Source organism: Drosophila simulans, chromosome 2R (genome assembly GCF_016746395.2).
Source record: "Drosophila simulans strain w501 chromosome 2R, Prin_Dsim_3.1, whole genome shotgun sequence".
NCBI classification, from domain to species: Eukaryota; Metazoa; Arthropoda; class Insecta; order Diptera; family Drosophilidae; genus Drosophila; species Drosophila simulans.
In genome coordinates this window covers 2,031,822-2,058,909 of record NC_052521.2, presented here as the reverse complement: position 1 = coordinate 2,058,909, position 27,088 = coordinate 2,031,822, and the positions used below count along the sequence as shown (strand labels likewise).

Sequence of the window (27,088 nt, the reverse complement as noted above, 5' to 3'; positions counted from 1 at the left end):
AGCGCTCTTCGCTCTTTCTCTCTCGAACAAAAACTCGAGAGAGCCTGGAGCCACCTCTAGAGCCACGTCCAAAAAATCGCGTGCCAAAAAATCGTTTGGTGTTACGCATCTTGTTATTCTAGTGTCATTGCTCAAACTATACTCATTTTTATGAGCGTAAGCCTGTGTGAACGGGTCGCAATAACGTTTTTATGATATATCTTCCTAATTGCAAATATTCTTCTAGCTTAATTTACAATATTTTGTATAAAATAGAAATCGTTTTTTAAAATGTTTTCTTCTGCACCGAGAGACGATTATAATGGTTGTGCTCCGGGGCAATTAATTTGTTTCATATGTGCTCCGTGAGAAAAGGATATAACGGTTAAAATTTATTGTCGGCTATAAATTGAAGTTATTTTTTAGGTATTTAAAACGTTGAAATTATTCTTACGTATGGTAACTAATGTTTGTTAATATAATTCGCTTATTAAAGTCGTACATTGTGCGAGCACATTAACCGTGGAAACTTGACGAAATTACGCCTTTAGATGGAACAGCAGCAATCAAAAAATAATGCTCACGTCTCAAAGTTGTTCGTTTGCACGGCTGTTGATTGCAAAGATGATATTGAGGAGGTAATACGGCTAAACAGTCTTTTAGTAACTCTCGAACACATTAAGACTTATTTTGTTTTAGAAATTCGAGCGTTCGTTTCTCACTCTGCAGATGCAAATTTCTGGTCTTAGTGACAAAGAGATGCATGATATGTTGTCACAAGCTGTGTGTAAAGAAAAACAGCATGAAGATATATCAATCGGCTTTCTCTACATAATGCTTACCGACCCTTCTATGGCTTCCAAAACATATCGGGACGTTACGCTCGTATCTAGAGACGGAATGAATGGCATTGTCACAAATCTCACATTTCTGGTTGCTGAGAAATATACTAAGCTCACGGAGGTAGCGCGAAGGCAATTAATTTGGTTGTTACGGGAATTCGTAAGGCACCAGGTTCTAAGTGTTGAAAATGTTATATGGAACTGTTTGCGGCAGGCTGGCGGAGGAGATGTTTCCTCCAGAAACCTTTTTCTTATCGAGAGCCTTTTGGATATATTCATCGAGTTTAGAACGTGGTTGGAAAGCAACCCATTTCTCGTTCAGTCTACAGTTTACAGCTTCGTACGCCTAATAGAAGATCACGCAAACCCTGCTCTATTGTCGCTTCGGCAGAAAGAAGTGAAGTTTACGATATCATTGATCCGAGAAAGGTTCCATGATATTATACCTCTTGGAAGGGATTTTGTACGGTAAATGCAATATTAAATTAATAATCGATTCAGTGTGTACTCTTGGCGCTGGCTTAGTGTAAAGCAGTAGATAAACGTTCCGGAAATTAAAAAAATTATATGTTATACATACATTTCTATTTATTTGTTCAAAATTAACAAACTACAGCCTTGCATTTGATTTTAATATTGGTAAACAATTAATTTTCATATTTAAAAGTTGGACTTATTTTTTAATCATTTTTCTATATGTTCCTATATATATACACTGCGCGTCACCAGGTTAGCGCCCCTTGAGCAATAATCTTTGATGTGAGTTACATATTTAGTAGAAAACTGTTTAAGCGAGAGCTTTGTAAAAAATTTTTCCCTTAAAACTTGATCGATTCTATTAATGGAAAATTTACATGGGATGCAGTTTGTTCTTTACAGATTTTAATTTAAATAAAAAAGGAAAACAATCCATAAATGGGTAAATCAAAATTGGTCATCAGGGTAGCGCCCCCTACGATAATTTTTTTCGATTTCGAAAAAAATATGATGATTAACACTTAACCATTTAAATTGTGGTGGTTTTTTAAAGTAGGGAAATTCAGTTTTTAATAGAGAATTATAATCTCTCGCGTTCATGTTTGGTGCCAAAAACTGCAAATCACAGGGACCATATTTGGATATAACTCCCCATATCATGAGACCTCCAACCCGACTGTATAATCGGTCCAAAATGTGCTCCTCACGAAAATCATGATAGTAATGACTATATCCATCTGGTCCCTTCAGATTAAATTTCTTCTCGTCAGAAAATACGACATAATGCCACTCCTTAGACCAGGTAATTCGTTTGGCGTTTTTTCGGCAATTTTATGAAAAGACAGCCCGCGTTCATAGACAGCTATGATTTTGGAGTTTTTCTGCGAAGATAACAGCGTTCCTCTTCCCATTTTTTTCGCTAAATTAAAGTTTAGCAGCATACAAAATGTTGTATTACCTTTCAAATTATGGAAGATGATCAAAACTTAATCGGGGGTGCTAATCTAATGATGATACGCGTTCAATTTTGCGCAGTAAAGCAGAATTAAAAAGATAACGGTTTTTCTCAGGACCTCTTTTTTATCCTCAAAGAGAGAGGGAATATCAGTGAACAAAAATCAACAACATTGATGAATTTTCGTGCAATGCACTATGGTCCAGAATTTGTTTTTTTTGGCATAAAGTCTAAATTTTTATGGCAATATATCGTCCTTTGGCAATTATTTTCTTATTGAAAATTGATCATATAAATAAAAACCAAAAACAAAATTGACCGAAAGCTTCACAAAATCGTTTTATGAGCTTTGAAAGGTGCAGTGTTAAACAGCTGATTGACAGAATGCAATTCCAGCCAAATTATTTGCTTACTTTTCCACGTAGTACGACCGTTAATACGCATCCAAAAATTATAGTAAAATATGGAAAATAAATGCCAAGGTATGATGTTTTTAACGTATGTAGGTAATATATGTATAGTTGTACTGTTTTTATGTTGTGTGACATCCAATTTATGTGTATCTTAACAAAAAATTCTAACGTGTCCCCTGTGTTTCGTGGAGTATAACTAATTTTCTGACAATTTCTGACAAAAGTTAAAAACGTCAGTTTGTACCTTTAACTATTGTCTTTGACGGTAAAGAAATATCTTTTGCCCATTTTTGCTCGTTTTCTTAAAAATTTGATTTTATATAGGCAAGTTCGAGTTCAGACATAGCGACCTCCTGGACATTTGGAGGCGTAACAATAGGCAAATAAATTATGTTTCGGATTACGTTTATTCCGCAATCAACAACAATAATCAGGAATCGAAAAAGACAGAAGAGATTGACAAAACAATAGTAAATTTTAAATTATTTATTAAAAGAAAACTGCCCGAGTGTAACAGACAACTAGACCGATTTATTTCCAAACATACCAAGTGGATGGCGTCTAAGATAAGAATTCTTGTTAGTGATTTTGAAAACACCAAAACACCCCAGCAAATGGGACGCCGAAACTTATCCTACCAAAATGCAGGAGAAAGATTAAAAAGGAAACTGAAAATGCGAGTGAAGCCCGGAATAAACTTTACAAAAGGGACCGACTATCACATGCAAGGAAAAATAGTCGGATCAATAGGATGAGTGATATTTTCCACAGAGCGATTGATTCCTCGGACCCACTATTATCAACAATTTGTTTAAAAGAAAGAGAGAAAAAATAGGAAAAACCACTGCTGAAGGCAGTATAAGTCTTTTGGAAATACAGTCTAATTTTAAACCTGATCCATGAGACAAAATATTGGATTCACATTCTGATTCTGATTCGAGTTCAGATTCGGAAATTTATAATGTAGAACTAAAAGAAGAAGAGGGCGATTATTTTTTAAACAACAATATACACACTTTTATTTAAAAAAAAAAAACAATGAAATTTCGTTGACTCCTGAGTCATACCAGTAGTTAATATGGGAGGCAAGAGAGGGCGTGGTCGCACAGACTCCAAATTTGGCGTGCAAACTATTTGTGATTGAACAACAAAATGTACAAAGTTTCAAGTCTGTAGCTCAATTTTTAGACTTTATGCCAAAAAAAATTGAATTCTGGACCACAGTGCAATGGCATAATACAGAACATAAGAAGAAACGGAATCTGATGATGCGCAGTGTATCTACATACTTTATGCCGTTACGTTATAATAATCTTTTATTTATGGCTTCTTATAAAAATATAAGTGTCATTTGAAGTCTTTTAAAGCTTCCTTATCAAACAACAATACTTCTATATATGGTAAAAACACATACAAGGCGATTGTATAGAAATGGAACTTGTGGAAAAGTTCCGTATTACAAAGATTACATTTGCAAATGCCTTTTTAATCACAGCACAAGTTTCTCATTTTCTCAGTTATGGGCTGAGAAAATTGAAATTTAGCTATTAATAGCTATTTTCTCGCTAATTAGTCCGAAACTTTAAAAAATTTGTTGTGGCTCTGCTTCTGCGTGTACACCACGACAAAAAACGTTTAATTTAAAAAAACTCAAAAGTGTGGGTGCGATAATTTTATGCTGCCAACAAAAAATACCCTCTATAGGCTTTTTCTCTACGAGTAACAGTTGTAATAAATCTTTTAACGCAGACATAAACCAATGAACGGCAAAAATTCTTTTATTTGAAAATTAGACAATTTTGCCATTTATACTAATGGAAACGGCAGACTTTCAATGAGATCTGCCACTAATAAATAACATTTTTTCAGTCTAACTAGACTTGGGCCTAATTTTATTTTCAATGTATTTCATACTTAGTAGATATGTTATTTATACGGTTAGAATCTTTATGAATTTTTGCATTAGGAGCATTAACGCTGAGTAGCTGAATGTGTGGAGTTGGAGGTTTTTGAAAGCTGATGTCTAAAAAGGCTTCAGTATTGATAACATACTTGGTCTTAGTGAATTTTTAAAAGATTTAAGACGATATTTCTGTTGCGCTTTATATATCTATACAAGTATACACTAAGAGTCGCTATTATTCGAGAATGATGTGTGATTTTTGGGTTACAAAACCGTTAAAGTCTGATGTTTTTGACAATCACTTTGCAAATATGTAGGCTTATCAGTTGAGAAATCTGTAGCGTTGTTTTTCATAAGCATTTGTATAATTAGCAATCCTTAATTAACTTTGTCCCAAACTTTAAAAGAAGATATTCATATCGTGTTCTTCTATTGAGCATTTTTGGGAGGTAAAACGAGGTTATTCGTAATTATGCATGAATGCATTTAAACTTGGTTGTGTTAGCCAGCATAACGGTCTTCATGATTAGTCTTTCTAACAGATGCATAGTTCTTATTCTTATCCAATAACTCTACCAAAAGATTTCCTTAAAAAAAATAATAATGATATAAAAGAAACGTGTCTTATTTACATATTTTCAAGTTTATTGCTTAGACATTTGCATAACACTTTTAGCAATAACAATATCCTGATTACTAAATGATTTGTTTGGTTAACTACACGGATTTTAATATTGCATACGTTTTAAACGAAATGACCGTTAGACTTTTAAATAATTAACCTATTAACCGTTGAAAAGTGCAAATGTTTAATAGTTGGTATTAAACAAAAAATTTAAATATATATTTTAAAATATTTACTGTTACCAGTTACTCGTAGAGTAACTGCGATATCAAATCAGTAATAATAGATTTGTTATTCTGTTTTAAATACACATTGTTTTATTTACAGCCTCCTACAAAACGTAGCTCGAATTCCTGAGTTTGAACAACTGTGGCGGGATATTCTTTTCAATCCTAAAATGTTGCATCAAACTTTTAATGGAATTTGGCAACTACTGCATATACGGACAAGTCGAAGGTTTCTACAATGCCGTCTGCTGCCTGAGATGGAACGAAAAATAAGCTTCTTAGCATCCTCTGTTAAGTTTGGAAATCAAAAGAGATACCAAGATTGGTTTCAGGACAAATACTTTGCTACACCTGAGTCTCATAGCTTACGATCTGATCTAATTCGATTTATCATAAATGTTATCCATCCCACTAACGATATGTTGTGCTCTGATATTATACCGCGATGGGCAATTATAGGTTGGCTCATCTCGTCCTGCACCAATCCCATTGCTTCTGCTAATGCAAAGTTGTCATTGTTTTATGATTGGTTATTTTTTGATCCTGCAAAGGATAATATAATGAACATAGAGCCTGGAATTTTAGTTATGTACCACTCTATAAGAAATCATCCATTTGTTAGTAGCACGCTGTTGGATTTCTTATGCCGTATTACAAAAAACTTTTTCGTAAAACATGAAGATAAAATTCGGATTGGTGTTTACAATTCATTGAAATTAATTCTCGAAAAGCAGGTAATATGATGTCCATGAAATCAGGTTTTAAATTAACAAAAAATATCTTTAAATCAGGTGATACCAAATCTGCAACCACTCTTTGAGTCACCCAAACTTGACAGAGAACTGCGTAATTTAATAAGGGACAATTTTAGAGAGTTTTTATCACCGCCTGCCAATCTCGGTCAGCTACTTTACACTTCCCTGCATCCAGTTCAGGGTCATATTTTAAAAATAGAGAGCGATCAAAGAATTTTACATTGCGGTTGGTATTAGCCTTTTATATTTTTAATCTCGAAAAATAATGTGAATAAATCTTTATTAACAGAAAACGTGGACCTTCATGAAACTGGGCTCATAAATATTAGTGGGACAGTCGATGAAGACAAAAAGATATCACTCGTGCCAACGGATCAAGAAATTGAAAGTGTTTTTAGCGGCGAAACTGCTGAAAACTTGAGAAGAGTTCACAACATCGAGGACAATACGGATGACGATGATGACCTACCTTTATCAGAGGTTTTAAGTCTTCAAATTTCAGTTTTAAAAATAATTATTCAACAGCATATACTAGATTAGTTAAAAACGGGGTGAAGAAAACGCTTCGGCTCTATAAACTATTTATATATTCTTGGTCAGGATAACCGGATCGATCTGGTCACTTCCGTCCGTATGAACAGCGAGATCGGGAACTATAAAACATATAAAGAAAGGATTAAGCATGAATAATATAGAGATTGCGGAGGCCTTTTGGCAAAAATGTATTTGCCGCCAAAAGCTATATGCCGCCCACACTTATGAAAATTATAGATCCTTTTAAGGTTATTTGTTTTTCATTTGTCAAAACTGTATTTGCTACAACTAACTCAAACGCTCACGAACCGTAAAAAGCCCACAGCTTTCAAAAATTTGTTTCTATTTATATTAGTTGAAAAGTATGTAACAGGTAGAAGGAAGCATTTCCGACCATATAAAGTATATATATTCTCAATCGGGATCAAGAAATGTTTCCAAATTTTGCCACGCCCACTCACCCCCAAAAACTGCCACGCCTACTGTTTTGACCAATTTTGATTTTTTTCATATTATTATATTTTTTCCCAATATTTTCCGATATTCAAAAAAAAAAAAAAAATTCTAGACTATATTATTTTCTATTCAATTTATTACAGGTAAGACTTAAAGAAAAGCCAAAGGTAGAACTAGCAGAAGCAATAGCCGAATCATTTGATGCATTTGTTACGAAGCGTAACTCATACACTTGGGAGGCTTTTTTGAAAGATTTCCGGCCATTACCAGCGTCTGCCTTTGAAGAGTTTCAGCTGAACTATGTGATATCAAATACTGTTCTAATTTTACGGGAGACTTTGCCTCAACAAAATATATTTTCCGAGAGCAAAACCGAAGAAAAACATTTGGCAAAAAGTATAAGTTATCCATTGTACGGTTTGTTTCGATTTTTATATGAAAACGACGAAAAAAGCAAAAAACCATTTCAAACCTTGCTGTCAGAGATCTGTGAAGGAATACCGGAAATTGGCTATTTGCTTCTGTACTTTATGAAAATTTATTGTAAGCTTCAAACCCGCAAAAACTCTCAACAATCATATCAGTTTAAAACAACTATTTATCGACAAATTTGCGATGCGGCAGATGAGAAAATCGGCAACTGTCTGTTACGGGATCTTGATCTGCTAGAAAAGGAAAACACAAATATTTTTTTATGGCTCCTTCCTGATATATATAGAGAGTTTAAGTCAATAGCGACAAATAACACGGATATTTTGCGAATAACACTACGTTGCATAGATGCAAAAAATGTGCGTGACATATTATACTCAGTCGCACAAGGAAAACTTACAATATTTAAACAAGATGGACTCATTGATTGCATAAGGCAAAGTCTTGAGTTTGAGACATACGAACAGTTTTGCCTTTGGCAAATTGTTCAAGCTCACGACGTACCCTTAAGGTGTATACAGGTATGATACATAATTTTTGATTACGGCTCTTTACTATTTCACTGTTTCATTGTTTAGGACATATTGCCAGAATTGGAAGCCGGAAGTCATCCCGAAGCGTTAAGCCATTTTTTATTATTGCTTAAAAATGAAGAACCCACAAATGAAATAATCCGATTAATGCTTAGCAGAGAATCAAAGTCGAAAGGGGATCCATTCGTAACCTCAGCCTTAAGGTAAATAATAGTAGCACGATACGCACATCGTAGAATTGTTTTAAAATATTTTGAAAAAATAAATTAAGAAACATTTTTAATACATCAAGGAAAGTAAAGTTTTAACAATAAAAAAACTAATCAAATTTAATAATCCAACAGATTCTGGTGTCTACGCTATGAAGAAAAACTGTCTGAAATCATTGCTTCCCTGCTTACATCAAAATACCCTAGTTCATCTCCCAACAAAAGAAAACGACCCCCCAAGGGAATTTCTGTCACGACTAGCACTCCTTCTGCTGATCAAGTGCGTTTCGTAATATTAATTTATACACATAATTAACATATTTTAAACAGGTATTAAATCATCTGGAGCATTATAGAAGAAGTTGCAGACATGGCACTGGAACTGGCCTTTACGTTCATGATATGATGCAGAGAGCACTTCAATCGGCTTACTCTCACAGTAATGATAGTACTAAGGTACGTGTAAACCAATTTTTTATTTTGACTTGATAATTTTTGATCATTTTGTCCGCAGAAACAATTTTGTGATTTGTTCGCCCTGGCAGCGGAAGAAGATACCACAGTTGGCCGACGCGGTGGAAGCGGTCGTGGACGTAAACAACCTGGGAGTAAGAAAGATGTCAATAATCATGGGACAAGTAAAAAAAATGCGGAAATGGTTAAAACAATATATTCATCCGATGACAATTCTAGCGAGGTTGGTTGTTAACATCTCTCAACGCGTACTAATTAAGTAATATCTTATATATTTTAGGAGGATTGGTCAAAATCTAAAATATTGCAAACGGCTAAGAGAAGGAAAAAAGCTAACAATGATTCTGACTGACAATTGGAATGTCATTCACTAATTAGTTACTTCGCCGATAAAGAATTGAAAACGGATTTCGAGCTTTCTCAATAAAAATTATGAAATGGAATGGCGAAAAATATACAATTTTGTGTATGTTGAACCTAAGACAATATTTTTTAAGGATGTTTCACAAACAGAATTAATTTTAATTTACAATTAGGTATGTGCTTTGTGTCTCGGCCCATTTTCGGTCTTTTGAAATAGTGGTGTGGTTACGGCTTCGTGATCATATTGGACAACAAAAGAATGCATCCGTCTTCCTCCAGCTGTAGCAACACCAATGTAAATGTGTTGCCAATGTTCAGACAGCCGCCCAGTATTGCGTAAGTCTCGCTTAGTGGGGCTTATCGCCAACTTGCGTTGTTGCAGAATTACTTGTTTTCCTTGGTGGATTGTGGAAAATAGTTTCATAAGGCTATATGGTTTTTCCTCTACCTTTCGTCATGATAGAGGGGCGGGAGAATTCGATGGTTCTAACCTTATTCTATTAAGGTAAACTGTTAACCTCATCCCATATGTTTTCGATCTTTCAATGGTCTAAGTGTTTGGAATTGATGATTCCATTCTTAGCTAGCTGGCAACTCTTGTTACTTCCGAGACTAGGTTGGCAAGGATCATAGCCTTGTTTAGGATGGCAGTCGTTGCGTAGATGTCTCCATCGATGGCATTCACTCTTGCGAAAGCCTCGTTTATTCTCGTAATTGACTCGTGCGTAGCGTCAAACAGTCTGGAGTTGATCCTCAGTTGTTGGCCGATTTTCAGCGGATGAACGCTACAGAATCCGGCTCTAGCTCGTTGGCGTTGGAGTGGTGGTCTTGCTTGTACAGATACATTTTCGCTACAGACATTAATGAATAATATCGGGAATTGAGCGTGCTTGCATCAATAGAATATATCCAAATGGGAGGAAGCAAATTAATATTTACGGATGAAGATAGTTTTGGAAGAGGAGGAAAAGCATGAGAAATTGTGTTGCTAGCGAAACACGGGTGTAATTGTGTTAACGGGTTGCCCAACCTGTGACCACTTTCCTTAAGAGCATGGCTCTAGTGCCCTATGTTCCTAAGCAGAGTTCAGTATTTAAATTTTTAGATATTCATTTCTCTATTTATTTTTGGTGATTAATAATTAATAACAATGTTTATAAGAATTAATAATAGCTACATACATAATAAATTTATTACAATTTGATTTGTCCAGTGTAGGGTGCTAGGGTGCTGTAAGGAAACAGTTATATAGTAAAATGTGCTTAATTGTCTCAACACTTAACTGCACATTACAGATAATTGCCCAACCATAGTTTTTTTTGCACCACCTTTTGCTCGACTTTGCAAAAGCGCCATCATTCGGCACGTCGCTAGTGCCACTCGGTGGGGGATACGTTCGTTTTGATCGTGGCGCCAAACTGAGCATGACCGATACTTTTTTTTTTCACTCGGGTCCCACGGCCACACCTCCCGCCCAACTGACAGAGGGGCGTTGCAGTGTATCGTACGGCTCGATTCGCGAGAAGATAGACGCGTTATAGAAAAGAGAACAGAGACGAGAAAATGAACATAAAGTAATAAATAATGTAACTAAATAAGAACATAACTCTAATAAATATTAGTGTTAGTAGGATATAATTATGTACTAAAAATACTAAAATTGATTGCTTTAAGAGCGGCAGAGAGTCAAGATTACAGATAATAGGATAAAGTCTATTATAGTGAGAACATAATACTCTGTAAGGGTCATGCAACTCACAGTTAGATTTACAATGATTGTAAATCCCGATTGTTTACATATTTAGAAAGGATGGACTGACAACCGGTATTTTTAAATTTTGAATAATGTCTGGACTTCACATTTCGTAGGTGTGTCAATTCTTTATTAAAAATTGTTTAGCCTTCGAAAATTTGCCTTGCGAAAACAGTGAATTCGCTTTGCTGATTTCTCTGAATTTACTTTTAATACCGTACCTATGTCGGTTGCCACCTCGAAAGTAGGATGATATAAATCTTCAGGTTGAGTAAAAGGTGCTACCCTGGACAGAAACACACTTTCTGGACTTGTTACAAAACATAGATCCAATAATCGATCAAGAGAATTTCGAATATAATTTACTTGCGACAACGATAAGTCGAGCAGGCCGTCAATAAATTCAGGTTGTGCTGAAGGGAGAAGGATATTCGAATTTTCTTCTGGGGACCACGTTGTGCCAGGTATGTTAAAATTACCTAGAACTACCAATTGGTCCCTGTCAGACAGTTTATTCAACATGGACTGGATAGCGGACAGATGCTTCTGATATTCTGGGAATTCTGAAAATGGCGGAATATAGGAGCACGTAATATAAACTGATCTGTCTAGCATTTTGATAGGAAATAGTAAGATTCGTTGTTAGTTTTTTGAAGAAGAGGAAGAAGATGAAGAGGCGGATGGTGCAGTGGTCTGGCTACGTGAGGGAAGTTTAATTCCCACGGGCCCATTTTTCCTATTTTTGATCTTGGCATCGAACTCTTTTACCACCATACTATCCGGCCAAAAATCCCCCAAAAATATGGTCGAAAAAAGCTCGTTTGGGACAGTTATTTTGAAAAAAAAATATTAATATTATCGGCTTTTTTTTGTCTTGTATATAAGACAAAACATCAGACGATGTTTGATCTTAGCTTCAAACTCTTTTACCACCATACTATCCGGCCAAAAATCACCCGAACATATGGTCGAAAAGAGCTCGTTTGGGACAGTTATCTTGAAAGATGATATGTCCCTAGCGTAAGAGAAGTTAAATTTTTCCACTTTTATATTATCGGCTTTTGTTTTGTCTTGTATATAAGACAATACATCCGACGATGTTTGATCAGGGGAAAGCCGAGAAACGAAAATTTGTTTCTTTAGTGGAACCACCGCGAGGGGTTTTGGCCCTGCAGATTGTATTTCTGCAGTGCCAAGTTGTGCCGGTAGTCCGGACTCAATGTTCCCTTGTGGTGGTAAACTAATCGGGACAGGTAGAATCACTGGTTGAGAGACCGGTGCAGACAAATCGGAATCTTTAGAAATTACAGGGTGGGCTCCCGAATCTTTTTTAGCTGCCGATCTGAATAACATATGCGGATTTGTTGCGATTGACAGCAGATCAGTTGTGGAGTCCTGTTGATCATTTTCCCGTAGTTGCGTGGCCTTATACAACCTTCCACCAGCGACTTTTTTGCGCTTAGAAGATTCATCTAATAGCTTTAAGCCATTACACTGTGAATTAAGCGCGGAAAGAAGATCATCAGCTCGACCAAAACTATCCTTAGCTGCGCCAAAACTGTTGATCAGTTCTTTCAAGCCACCTTTAGTCTGGCGCATAAACGATTTCATCTCGTTCGCAACCACAAGGCAAGCATCACAACAGTAATTTAGATTTTTATCCTTTGCTAGGTCATCACTTGTTTGGCCATTAAAACCAGCGCACTTAGTGTGCACCATTCTATCACATAGCCAACAAATCATTTTTTGCTGCTCAGGTTTAATAACCTGGCAGCAATTTGTATAAAAGCAGACAATATTTACTGTTTCCATATTTGTCTAAAATCAGACCACTGTGCACGAAAACACAAGAACAAAAACTTATGCGTCCTGTTAAAAGAACCGCACTAGCGCAGCCTGCTCAGAAATTTTAGATTTTGTGTGGGGGAGCGAAAGAGAGTGAGAGCGGAAGAATAAGTGCACAGTGCAGTTTATGTGCATGCAATAAAAAACAACACAAATGGGGAAAAAAAAACGAAATAATGGGCTTACAATCATAGAAAAACTATCAATAATCGATTAAGTTAAGGATAATGTTAACAAAAAAAGCCCTGCAGTTAAATACAATTGTGATCTTTCAACAATAAACCGCATCATACGTAAGGAGAGTGACATACAACAATCGGCCACAACAGCGGGACTTAAATGCAAGCACGAACGGAAAGGAAATCACGCTTTGGTAGAGAACACAGTGTACTTGTGGTTCAAACAACATAGTGCAAACAACAAACAACATAGTAATGCAGTCAGTTCAGGATCGTCCCGGATTAAACATGGAAAAATGCATGGTCTGCCGAATGTGACGAAATTGGTGATCTTGAGGAAGAATGTGCCTTCACTATTGAAATAGAGTCAACATGCAACTGGGACGAATATGTGGCAATCGATGAGAGCCTTGATTGTGACGGTACCGTGACGACAAAAGAGATAACAAGTGCTCTTCTGAATGAGCAGACTGAAGATGAAGATCAGCATAGCGACGATGACGATGAGAATAGCGGTGATGAAGAACCAAAGCTGCCAACTGTCAATGAAGGTTTTGATGCTATCAAGACTCTGGAACAATTAGGAATGGAGTATAATTGTTCTGGTTTACTTAGAGAGCTTCAAAAATGAGAGGAAAAGCTATTATTGATAATAAGGGCAAATAACGTTGTTCAAATAAGATATGAGATTATTTCAAGTGAATAAGTATTTTAAGTAATAAATTCCACCCATAAAATTACATAAAAATTTGAATTATAGCTGAATTGCGGTTAAGTGCATTTTTAGGATAAGTGGTCATACTGTAATTAAATATATGCTAAGATGACTAGATGCTAAATATGTTCTAAAAAAATATTTGTTTTAATATTCCCTTATTTCAGTTTTTTCAGTGTTGCTCATCTTCACGATATTCTTGTTTCAAAAATTATTTTTTTCCAATTCAAATTCGACTTCCCATCGTCACACAAGATCACCATCTTCTGTCCCAGGGCAGGGGACAAAACAACAAAGTGGATCATGGAATTGATAAAGAAACAGAATGACTTGGACACCGAGAACTGGCGTCTCATAACAAGGAAGAATGAGGGTGGTGGCTCGCTCCTCAGCCTTTGCATTGATGACAACTCATGCGCCAAGACTATTTCTAGTGACCACAAGCTGAACTTCAGGTTTGGAGACATATCAGTTTGTGGTCTAAAGAAGGCCAAATCGATCAAATTCGGCACAAGACAGGTCGAGACTCCTCGAAATCCACTAGTCTCCGCGGAGAAGGAGAAGCCCAATAAGCTCTTCGAATCCAGCGAGGATCTGGCAGATAATGCGGATCTTGATGCGACCATCATCGAGATGGGGGATCAGACCCCGATATCCTCTCAGGAGCTAGATATGGAACTAGACCTGCTGAGTAAGGAAGAAGCGATGCCGGCGGATGGTGATCTGGGTATCTCCAGATCAGCAACGCCGACGACGTAGCCGATCATTTAATGGTCGGGAGTACGGGGATAGCTCAGGTGAACATCCATCGTGCCAAGGCGGCCTCGTGCTGGCAAGGATGTTCACCAAACAACATCTTGGGCTAGCCCTGGTACAGGAACCCTGGTATAACCAGGGAATAAAAGGACTGTATGTGAAGAACGCCATGGTAATTTGGGATCAACGGGCCTCCAGCCCTAGAGCCTGTATCCTGGCTTGTAGAAGTATTAATTATTATATACTTATAGAATTTCTCACGCGGGACTGTGTACCGATCGTGGTAGAAGACGTGGGAGCAGCCAAGAAGACTGTGCGTGCCCACCGCCCGAAATCACTGAGGACATACTCACCCATCATCATCGGATGTGATGCAAATGCACAGCACGTGATATGGGGCAGCAGCGACGTAAATCAAAGAGGATAGTCACTCTTAGAATTTATCTTGAATAACAATCCAGAAATCCTAAATGTCGGCAATGTTCCGACATTTGTTACCAGGGTAAGATCTGAGGTTCTGGACATTACACTTTCCAGCAGATCAGTGGCTTCGCATATATCGTCAATGTCAGATCACAGAATTATCCGTTTTAACATAGGGCCAAATCTAGAATGTAGCGATCGTAAGCGCAATCCCAGGAATACGAATTGGGAAGGGTTCAATGCCTCCTTACTGCGAGATCCAGTTACTGGGGTAACCGGGAAACTCCGTACCACTCTAGAACTGGAGGCCGCCATAGAAGACAATACTTCGTACTTCTTACAAAAGCGTTCACAGGAAACTGCTTCCTTTGCATTGGCCGGCATAGCCTGCAGCGCAGCGACGCTTATTTGCGTTTCCTACATATACATATATATTGTCGCCGAGCGACGGTGCTGGAGGAGGGGTGCTATAGGCACACATATTAGCGGTCAGCGCTTGGCCAGCGTGAGTACTGCTGATCATGCAAATTTGGTACGTTGCCCTCAACATACGCTTGGGCTGAACTGTTTATGTACACATTGCAACAGAGTGCTACAATGTGATTGTATATTATGAATACAGTGGTTAACCGATATGTGTGCATACTACATCTCCCTCCTTTTGAAAAATAACGTAATATTATGAAGTTATTTTAAAGGTAGTTTATACATTATTAAAAATTGTGTTATGATTGTTTTTAAGTACATTTATGTAGTGAGAATTTTTAAGTAAAACCTCAAAAAGAAAAATATATTTTTTTTTTTATTATTATTAATATTATTATTTTTATTTTTATGCCTATGTATGATCATACTATAAATATTTACGACGTCGCAATTTTTAATCTGTCTTTATGAACAGTTTGCTTTTTATTTTTATTATTAGTTATTATAATGTTATTATTTTCTCCTATTTCCGTTACTTTATACGGACCTGTATATTTGGAATCCAACTTATGACCTGTTTCGTTTTTTAATAGAACATTATCTCCTACTACTATATCTAAGTTCTTTGCTTTCTGATCATAAAGTTTCTTATTTTTCTCTTTATGTTCGTCTATCATAATTCTAGCTCTTTTATAGGCTACTTCTAATCTATATTTACTTTCCTTAGCATAATCATCTACATTATATATGGGTTCTATATTAGTTATGCTATTAAATTGATTTGGCAAGTTATTTGTTTTACCAAAGACAAGTTCGTATGGACAATAGTTATGTGCTATTGATGGGGTCGTGTTAAAGCAATATACGAAATATTTAAGCCATACGTCCCAATCAGTTTTATCAACCGATATGTATGAACGTATATATTCATTGAAAGTTCGGTGACTTCTTTCGACTGTTCCAACTGTCTGGTGATGATGTGCAGTTGATGTTATATTTTTTATTTTAAGATATTTGCACAAGTCATTTATAACTGAATTCTTATATTCTGTTCCTATGTCCGTAATGAACGTCTTCATTGGACCGTACTTTAGAATAAAAGATTCATAAATTGCTTTAGCGACAGTATTTGCACTTTTGTTTGCAACTGGTATGGCAACTAGATATTTAGTTAAATCACATATTAGTGTGATTGCATATTCATTGCCATTTCCTGATTTTGGTAGCGGACCTATAGTGTCCACTATCACCCTGTCGAAAGCTTTTATTGGGGTCTCTGTTATTGTTAAAGGAGTTATTGTATTTCTTGTCACTTTTGATTTTTGGCATTTCTGACATTTTTTAATGTACTCAGTTATATCTTTAGACATACCTTTCCAGTAATAGTATCTTTTGACCTTGGCCAAGGTTTTTGTGATGCCTGCGTGAACCTCCTTGTATTGGATCGTCATGAAATGTAGACAATATAGCTTCTTTTTCTTTTAATTTTTCTATTAGGGTCACCGGGTTGAGTAGCGCTACTCTTAATGATTTTAATATTTTATTGCCCATTATTTTGAAAGTATCAATTGAAACATATTCAAAGATATTTTCCCACGGTGCCACTTTGAGTTGGCTGATTTTATTTATACCGGCTTGCATTTCAAGCCTTTGGAAAAAATGACCTAAATCAAGTATTCCATTAGTATATAAATCGCTAACATCATATCTTGCAATAATTTTCTTACCATGTTTAAAGAAACATAGCATATTTTTTATATGCAAGGTCACTACTTTACGTAATTCGTCATTTTTGATGACTTCATATACGTTGGGCTTTGAAGCTTTTTCTATAGATTGCCTAGGCAATTCTATTTCTTTATCTCCTGCGCAGGATTTTTGTCTACTTTGATATCTTGTAGTGACTTTCTTTATATTTCTGTTCATTTCTTGTAGTTCTTTGATGGTTATTCTTGATAACGCATCAGCTACATAGTTGTCTTTTCCCTTTAGATACTCAACTGTAAAATTATACTCCTCTAATTCAAGTCTCATACGAGTTAGTTTAGAGCTCGTATTTATCATAGAGAACAGGTATGTAAGTGGTCTGTGGTCTGTTTTGACAGTGAAATGTCTACCATAAATATATGGTCTGAAATGAGTTATTGCCCAATGAATTGCTGCCAATTCTTGTTCTGTTGTGCTTTTATTACTTTCACCCTTTGTAAACGCTCTTGATGCATATGCCACTGGAAGTTGGAGACCTTTTTTGCATTGAGTTAACACTGCTCCACAAGCTTGCTTACTTGCATCCGTTATTATGCAAAATTCTTTGCTGAAATTTGGGTATTGTAATAAATTGGGATTAACTAGTGCCGATTTGAGGTGTTCGAAGGCATGCTGGCATTCAGCTGTCCATTCGAATTTTACATCTTTTTTACATAATCTTGTTATGTGACGAGAATATTCGGCAAAATTTTGGATAAAACGTCTATAGTAATTGCAAAATGCAATAAATCGTCTAGCACTGTCCGCATCGTGTGGGACTGGATAATTTTTGATGACGTCATACTTTTTGTCATCTGGCAAGATTCCTTTATCTGTGCATTTGTGTCCCAAAAATGTGACTTCATGCATGAAAAATGAACATTTTCCTGGATGTAGCTTTAGGTTGTATTTCCTGCATTTCTCAAAAACATCAGTCAAGTTTTTAACCATATGTTTTTCGGAACAACCAATAACTATTAAATCATCCATATACAGGAATGCTTGAGAAGGTTCAAGTCCAGAGAAAGCTATAGTCATCATTCTCTGAAAAGAATTTGGTGCTATTTTTAGACCGAATGGTAATCGCGTGAAGCGATATGAGCCATTGCTCGTTGAAAAAGACGTTACATCTCTTGAACTTTCTTCGAGTTCAATTTGATGAAAACCTGACATTAAGTCTAGGCACGAAAAATATTTTGCTCTACCTAGTTGATCTAAAATATCATCAATTCTAGGGAGTGGGAATTTATCGGACAACAATTTTTTATTAATTTGACGATAGTCAATTACTAATCGCCATTTTTTCTTGTCAGAACCAGGAAGAGATTTCTTTGGAACTAACAAAAGTGGGCTGTTATATGGGGACACAGACGGTTCGACTATTTTGTTGTTAATTAATTTTTCTACCTGTACTTGAATTTCGTCAAGTTGACTATGAGGATTTCTATAATTTTTAATATATACTGGTTCATCATCTGTCAATCTTAGCTTTTGTTTGTAGAAATTATTTGTTGTGATTGATTCGGTTTCAAGTCCGAATACATCGCTATACTTGGTGCATAAATCTGTTAGTGTAGATTTGAATTGTGGTGGAAAATTTTTTGTTAATTGAGACATGACAGTTTTTTCTCTTGCTTCAGGATTGGTTTGAACTATGTCATAGTTCGAAAGTGATTCATATTGTAGATCTTTTATATTTACTATTTGATCTTTATTATTTGTATTCAGCAATCGGACAAATGCATTTTTGGTTGTTGCAACTGTGTTTGCAACATAAATGCCTTTTTGAATTTCCCGGTTTTTTATTAAAACATTATCTTCATTTGAGGATAGTTGTATTTTTCGGACAACCTGGGATCTTGCTGGTAGAATTATTGAGTTATTACCAGAGCTGTATGTTATTGGAACGTATATTGGGAAATTCAAATTAGTTGGTCTCATCTTGAGCCAATCTTCTGTTTGATTAAAATCTAATTGACAATTGAATTTCTTTATGAAATCAATTCCTAATATTCCATCACATGGGATTAAGAAATGTGAATCTACTATATGAAAATCGTGTGGAATTATGTAATTGCCTGTCTGTATCTCTAAAGGGTTCGGAGTTTCCCGAGTTATTTTGGGCTACTCTTACATATCCCAGATTATTGTTGTTTTGGCCTCGGTTCGAGTTGCCACGGCCTCTAAAGTTTCCTCTATTATTATTGTTATTGGTATTGTTATAACGATGACCGCCTCTGTAATAAGGGCGGCCCCTTGTGTTATAACGACCGCGGTATGTACCGCGCTGAGTCTGATTTTGGTAGAACAGAACAGCGTTGGAATGTCCAGTTGCTTCTGTGCAACTGTCTAATATAGCGATAGGTTCCTCTAACCGTGCTTGTCGGAGCAAAAGGAGGAGGCCCACCGAGCCTCTCTTTCGGTACCACGGGATGTGCAGCTATCCAAGACTGCACATTGAGGTAGGCCCCCTGGTGGGAGTATCGTGGTGGCTGTGGTTGGTACCCATATCGCGGGTAGAGCCTTCGTGCTCGACGTTTGAGTTGCGGTGCTGGTTGCGCAAAACTCGGGTGCTGTGACCCAGAGATCAGTAGAGATTTTAGGTAGATCTCGCTCCTCAGCAAGGGGGAGTGCTTGCCCGGCAAGCAAGTACTCGAATTGCTACCGGGGTGGTCGCTATGTACATAGCTATAGCTTCCAGTCCGGGACGCTTGTCTGGCGTATCCAGACTCATGCACCATTTTGATACATGCACCACTTGTGGGTGTTCAGGGTGTCGTGGTTGTAATCCCTTCAGTGTAGAACACGCCACGTAAAACAAGTTCGGAGAGGTCCGAAAGTCACTGTGCAACTGTCTATAAATTTAGATATGGCATCGTTCATACTGTTGAACGTGCCTGCTTGCATGATAACTTTATCAATCGAGCAATTCCTCGTCATTGCTTTGACGGCTTGTGTCGTGCTATATTTGTTTGCAAGTTCTGGTTTCAAACCATCACTAATATAAGCACCTTCTAGAGCTTTTGTTAATTGCTCCACCTCTTGCGTGTAAAGGTTGGCTGTTTTGTTCTTTTGCTGCAGATTTAGTAATTTTGCAGAGAGTACCTCAACAGATTCACCCTTTACTGTTCGCGAGAGTTTATCTTTAATTTCCTGTATAGTATTTTCCGTGCTAATGAGATTCCTAGCATGGCCTTTTAGTTTGGTCTTAATGACATTGACTGCTAAAGTCTCATGTTCTCCTTTTATCGAATCTATCAAGTTCAGAGCGTCTTTGAAACTCTGTAGGTTTTCTGCTTTGCCGTCGTACTCAAATAATAGAGACGAGGCTGTTTTTAGGAAATCTACTACTGATTGTGCCATCTTGTCTACTATTTTACTTTCTGTTGGCTTATTTCTTTCCTCAGCAATTACGTCTAGTAATAGTTCAGCTGGGAAATTTAGTGTATTTGGAACAAGTACTTGTAACTTGTGCCTTTGTGACACATATAATATGTTCTCTTTTAATCGAGATATTATATCTTTTACTTGTGTCTGTTGTAACGAAGAAAATTTCGTATTGTGGTCAAGTATTATGACACGAACCTCGTTATATTTTCCTAATAGTGTCTCTAAATGTTTTATCTTTGTATCGTTACTTATTGGTGCACTCTTATTGAGGCACTTAAACGATCTATCAAAGTCTTCCCGCAGTTTCTTGATTTTAGCTATTATATTTAGCCAATCCATCAAGTTAGGAACTGGGGTGTTAATAAAAAGATTTATTTAATAAATTTAATAAAAAGATTTATTTAATTATATTTTATATTTCATTTTATATTTTCATATTTATTTATATGTTCATAACTAGGCTTTTTTTTTTTCTCTTTTCTTTTTTAAGCTTTTGACAGGGCAGTTATATGTTTGCTTACTTGGGTTAAATTTGTTTTTAATTTTTTTTTTTGCTTTATTTATTGCCTTTCAGCTATCAAACCCTGTCCAAGTCATTAGCTCTGCTTACATATCTTTTCTTAAGGCATTTACTATGAATTTTGTATATTTTATAACATGTATTTATCAACATAATTATTGTTATAATAATTAAACAAATTATTATGTAATCCAGGTTTAAAGGAACAACTTCGACCTTGTTGATTACATTGGCAGTGGAGTCCACTGACTTAACATCTACTAGACCCATTTTTGAAAAGAGTTTTTCTCCTAATACAGTATTTTCTGAATATATTGGGTCTTGGTAAAATTTACTTATAGAATTGTCAAATGACATTTACTTATTTTGTATTTATTGATTTTGTTTTTTTTTTTAAATTTTAAAATATCATTTTTTTTTGTTAAGACGCCTTGCGGCGGTGAGAAATTTAAAATTAATTCATCCGTATGAATTTACAGGTTTCCTACCTAAATTTTCGTTTGGCTTTACAGGCCGAACTTCTCATCGGGCAGAAAAGGTTCCGCTCAATGTTACAATTGGTTTTTATAATTATTAAAAAAAAATATGCATCGCAGTGCAATCAGAAAAAAATTTTGCACACAGTGCTATTAAAAAAAAATTTTGCGCTCTTTGAAGCGCTGTCGGTTCCCTCTTGTCATTTGTTGTTGGAGATCCACCGTTGCTGTAGTGTGCGGATAGCGCACCACAGTGTGAATACTATTCCCGCGTTGACGTAGTGGGCGGGCTGCACACCACGTTATCCTGTGTCAGCTGGGCGTCGCCGGTGTTGGCACGCTGACACGCCCTCGATGACGTAGTGAGCGGGCTGCTCACCACGTTGATGATAACGTCCTCTTGTTAGTGTTGGGTGCCGGTGTTGCAATGCCTGCAAGTGCGTTCACAATGTGGTGTGAACAGGGGTCCCTCGCAGTCCTTCGGGCAGATCTTCTTAAATTCCGGAAGGCTTTTCGGCTGGGTAGGTTGAATATTATTAATTTTTGGTATGCATTTTATTTCATTTACTGAGTGAGCGGGTGTGGTTGGGCTTGTTTCATTAAGAAATTTGACGTAGTGGTCTAGCTCGGCTTGTAGTTTTTGAGCTTTCGACCATACTGGCGGTGGAGTGTTCGTATATAATAGCCACTTTAGGTGCGCTATTCTCTTCTTTGCTTTATTTCGAACTCCGCCCCTGTTTTTACCCACCACACTCACACTCTACTCACTCAGATCATTGTTTCTCCGCTCCAGTTGTTCGTTGAAGTTGTTGCGTGGTCAAAAGTTTTTTTTTCTTCTGCGGAGCGTCGAATGCCGGGCATGCTGATCTTCTCACATCCAGTGCTTGCTGATGTAAGTTGGAATTTATCACAAGCGGTTTCCTTTTTTCCTTTTCCTTCTGCTACAGCTTATACGTGTCCTGTCACGGTCGCCATGTTGTATCACCCAGTTGAAAGATTGGTTTTCAGTTTGAATTCACTTTTTATTTATTTGTAGGAGCAGGGAAGGTCCCGCTCCATTCGAAGTTAATTCGTCAATAATTTGGCGATCTAAATACAATGGTTTCTTAGCCTAAGTCGAGGAGCAGCGCTGCCGGCATAGCCTGCAGCGCAGCGACGCTTATTTGCGTTTCCTACATATACATATATATTGTCGCCGAGCGACGGTGCTGGAGGAGGGGTGCTATAGGCACACATATTAGCGGTCAGCGCTTGGCCAGCGTGAGTACTGCTGATCATGCAAATTTGGTACGTTGCCCTCAACATACGCTTGGGCTGAACTGTTTATGTACACATTGCAACAGAGTGCGACAATGTGATTGTATATTATGAATACAGTGGTTAACCGATATGTGTGCATACTACAATACTATAGGAAGTAAGGAGAAACTTGAGCTACTACTCGCAAATTACTTTCCGGGAAGCACGCTTCAAACGGATGGGAATACCCCGGTAACGGCGCAAAGTCGACCGTGTGCTACTGATTGGGCCAAAGCAAAATCAATAGTAACAACGGAGAGATTAAGATGGGCAATTGGTACATTCCAGCCCTACAAATCTTCTGCTCCAGATGGCATACTGCCAATCCTGCTACAACGAGCGCTAAATCAGCTCGCAGTGCCGATCAGGAAAATACTGATCAGCAGCCTAGCTTTAGGCTAGGCCTCCAGAAGGTCTTCCTGGAGTATAGCCAAAGTGGTCTTCATTCCAAAAGCTGGAAAGAAAGACATCACTGATCCGAAGTCGTTCATACTTGAGTCGTTCAGCTTGTCATCGTTTTTGCTAAAAACGTTGGAAAAGCTAGTGGATGTCAGCATTAGAAGCACTCTGCTTGTAGAAAATCCGCTCCAACGGACGCAGCATGCCCACAGGGCGGCAGATCAACTGATACTGCCCTAAATCACCTGAAAAGCCTTATTGAGGATTCACTTACTGATAAGGAAGTGGCGTTATGTGCCTTCCTAGACATATAGGGTACATTCGACAATACCTCCGAGTTGCTGGACAGACTGACCCGCAGAGGTATACTTTGCCAAGGCTATGCTGACGATATTGTCATTATAGAGGTAAATTTTCGAATTTTTTGTAAGGAGTACCATCATATTTGGGTAATTATTTCGAATGTTTTGATCAAAAAACCAAATATTTTTTTCACAAAAAATCTGGGAAAATATTTTTGTCAAAAAAATGAAATTTCAAATTGGCTTTTTTGGCTATAACTTGACTATAAATGGTCAGAGAGCAAAAAGGAGTACCATTTGTTCCTCAATAAGTTCTGGATTAATGAATGAAGAAGTGGCACCCGTGTCCACAAGAAATTTTAGTGGTCTATTTTGACTGAAGTTATTTAATATATAAAGTAAGGAACCTCCAACTTTAAATTTTTCTAAATATCACGTCTGTCCGACTAGGCTTTTAATTAAAAATTTCCGTCATCAATATTGTGCGGTTCTTGATCATGTGTGGTTTCTATGTGGTTAAGGGGTGTTTGTCTTTGTTGTCCCGAACTTCCGTAATTTCGTGGGTATTGATTGCTTTTGTCATAGTGTTTCCTGTCCTCTTCTTTTGGCATAATAGCCTTTATTTTGGTATAACTTCTGTCGTTGTCTCTGAGTCTTGAGTGATTTAATGTTTGATCCCTAGATCTGAAGTTTCTATCAAAGTCTGGTTTCCTATTAAATCTCTCGTCTCGAGGTCTGTCGTATCTACGAAATTCTCTCCCATTATAATTGGAACTGCTTGGTCTTGAACTCGGTGTTTATTTAGACCATTTTTCTCTCATAAAGATATCCCTTTCCTTAATAGCCACATCAAAGGCTTCCTGGAGATTTCTAGGTTTAAAAGTTCTGACAGTAGCCCCAAGTGGACCTTTAATGCCGTGTATGAATGTGTACTAGCAAGTCTTCTCAAACGATTCCTTTTTAAATTTTAGGGCTGCCCTTTCTATTTCTGTGTTTTCAATGATTCTATTGTATTTTGCTCTGATGTCTAAAATTCGTTCATAGAATTCCTGTAGTGGCAACTGGTTTGTGAACCAGTCCGTGTAATTCGAAATTTAAAGTTTCTTCACTTCTTTTGTGAGCGAATTTCCCTATTAAGGTTTCTCTGATGTCATCCCAGTTTAATCCTATGCCTGCTGATATTAATAATTCATTTGCTTTTCCCTCTATTTTGTTTCTTATTGCTCTCAACAAAAACTGTCCATACGGAGTTTTATCCGTGCCTCTTAAGAGAAGGAGGATTTCTTCGACATCGTTTATAAAATCATTTACGGTAGCTGGATTTCCTTCATAAGGGATAAGGTAACTAATACCATCCGGAATTTTCAGGTATTGACAAATGTCTTGAGGGGAAATCAGAGGTAGTGGTGGAGAAAACTGACTTGCCCCCGGTGAAGTATACACTGTGCTTGGTGGACCACTAGAGGGAGGTCTAACAATAGATTGTAAGTCAATCTGATCTTCCCTAAAGTCTGATGAACTTGCACTCAAACGAGTCCTACTTCTAGTTGCAGGAATGAGCTTTTTAACCTTTGCTATCTTAGACATTTACTTCCTTTACAGAAATCTTTTTATCTTTAATATAGTGTTGTTTGTATGTTTATGTTTAAGAGTGTTTGAATCTTAAATATATGTGTGTAATATTGGGTGTGATTTTGAGTTTCTAATTTGTTGTGCGGGTGTTTCTGTGTTGTTAAATTATTGTGTGTGTATATGTGTACTTAATTAATTGTGAGTGTTTGATTGGTGTACTTAACTAATTGTTGATTGTTGACTGTATTCGTCGTCGTGATGGATAAATAGTCCTCGTGTAGAACTGTAATTATAGATGCATTAATATATGTCTATAATTTGTATATTATGTATTAGTATATATGTCGGAGATGGATTTTCGTTAGCATCGTTCATATTTTATGATTTATTTCACTGCCACGAAGCGAGTCGCAATTGTCACTTCTGTTCTTCTTGGAGGCCAATTCGAACTGTCTTTCATCTTCCTGTTTCTTCTTCCTCCTCACCTCCCATTACGCCACGCTTAGCAGGGATTTTCGATCTCCTTCCCCACAGCGCTCTCATACAGAAACTCTCATACACGCGATCTCTCAATATAGCGCTCCCCCTCTCTTCTCATTCCTTTTCATCATCATTTATTTCCATAGCGAATACACAGAAAGACTTGTAATTAACAATTAATCTTATTAACCAAGTAAATTCCCGACATATATATGTATTAGAGAGAGAGCAAAAAAAAATTTTTGTTTTGTTTTTTTTTTTTTAATTATTTAAGTTTGAATGATAACTTTGTTGCCGCATTGGTTATTCGCCCTGAACAAGCAATGTTGGGTAAATCAGTTTGTAATGATTGAGAGTCAACCACGTCACAAGTGCCAATTGCAACTTGTTCGAACATCAACCCAACCGCTCGACACGCCAGTACATCGTAACTGCTGAGCTGCACTCGAACTTGTACTCGATCGTCGGTAATCTGTTCGAACATCAACCCAACCGCTCGACACGCCAGTGTATCGTAGCCGTTGAGCTGCTTTCGAGCTTGTACTCGACCGTCGGCAATCCGTAATTTGGTTATATCGAACTCAATTTACATGCAGCCAAAAGGTCGAGGCCAACTTTCACACAGGTTTGACACGGTTCACTTATTATGCTCCAACCAACGAGCCTCAACCACACACTTTTTTGATCTACATTTTGATCTACAACATAAATGTTCATTTTTTAGATTCTTTGATTTAAATCATATCATATTTTAATATATACTGAACAATGTATTTGTTCTATTTGAACTCATAAATAGGCAGACGCCTTCTTTTGTTTTTGATATATTCTGACCAATGTATTTGTTCTATTTGAACTCCTACATGGTCAGACCCTTTTCATTTTTTTTTATATTCTGACAAATGTATTTGTTCTATTTGAACTCCTACATAGTCAGACACTTGTTTTATTATTTTTTTTATATATTCCGACCAATGAATTTGTTCTATTTGAACTCCAACATGGTCAGACACTCTTTGTTTTATTTAAAAAAAAATCTCTCGTGTAATTTCACTGTAGTATATTATTCCAACATGCCAATTCTTGCGGTGTGTTTTTTGAACAATTAATTTTATTTGATAATTTTCTTTATTTTGTGTAACTTGTATGTGTATTGGCATTTTGTTCTCTTACTCTACTCACTTGAATACAACTATGATGAAGGGGAGTTGCATTAGTCTAGTTTCTGACTGCGCCAGTTACGATATGATAGTAGTGATACACCAGGTAAGCAATCAGACGACTACGGTTAATTCTTTTACCAGTTAGCTGCAGGTAAGACAATTTCCAGGTCTCCAAATAATACTCAGTTATGTAGTTTAATTATTCAATTCAATAGTTTAATTATTTAAGTAATTTAATTATACAGGTCAATGTCTAGAATGCTTTCTGTTCAGAAGTTAGCTTAAGACTGAATTCTAATATAAGAACATAATAATATATGTATACTATGCTTGGTGATCGCGAATCTGCTGACCCATCAGATTTGGGGAATGTCTCCGATTTGCTGAGCTGTTACCGCCGACAATGTTGCAACATGAGAGTGCGACGAACTAGCAGCTCTGGTGTGAGGGTTTTAGGGAGACGGCGG

General features: G+C 36.9%; 2 protein-coding genes across 3 annotated transcripts; both read left to right on the top strand.

Annotated features, from left to right (window-relative positions):
- The first annotated feature begins 381 nt into the window (after positions 1-381).
- On the top strand, positions 382-9,269 carry LOC27207463 (integrator complex subunit 3 homolog). Its single transcript, XM_016183145.3, has 11 exons — positions 382-617; positions 679-1,289; positions 5,522-6,155; positions 6,213-6,402; positions 6,466-6,656; positions 7,310-8,119; positions 8,177-8,334; positions 8,476-8,620; positions 8,671-8,796; positions 8,855-9,037; positions 9,095-9,269. Exons 1-11 carry the CDS (start codon positions 531-533, stop codon positions 9,164-9,166), a joined length of 3,207 nt encoding a protein of 1,068 aa, XP_016025926.1. The 5' UTR covers positions 382-530; the 3' UTR covers positions 9,167-9,269.
- A 108-nt stretch (positions 9,270-9,377) lies between these two features.
- LOC120284338 lies at positions 9,378-15,759 on the top strand. Of its 2 annotated transcripts, XR_005543531.2 has the most exons (3): positions 9,378-9,513; positions 13,837-14,597; positions 14,677-15,759. XR_005543531.2 is itself a non-coding variant. In XM_039291384.2 (2 exons), exons 1-2 carry the CDS (start codon positions 9,437-9,439, stop codon positions 14,426-14,428), a joined length of 669 nt encoding a protein of 222 aa, XP_039147318.1. In that variant the 5' UTR covers positions 9,378-9,436; the 3' UTR covers positions 14,429-15,759. The 2 variants fall into 2 exon arrangements, 1 of the variants encoding a protein (XP_039147318.1); XM_039291384.2 differs by having other exon boundaries at positions 13,837-15,759.
- The last annotated feature ends 11,329 nt before the right edge of the window (positions 15,760-27,088 follow it).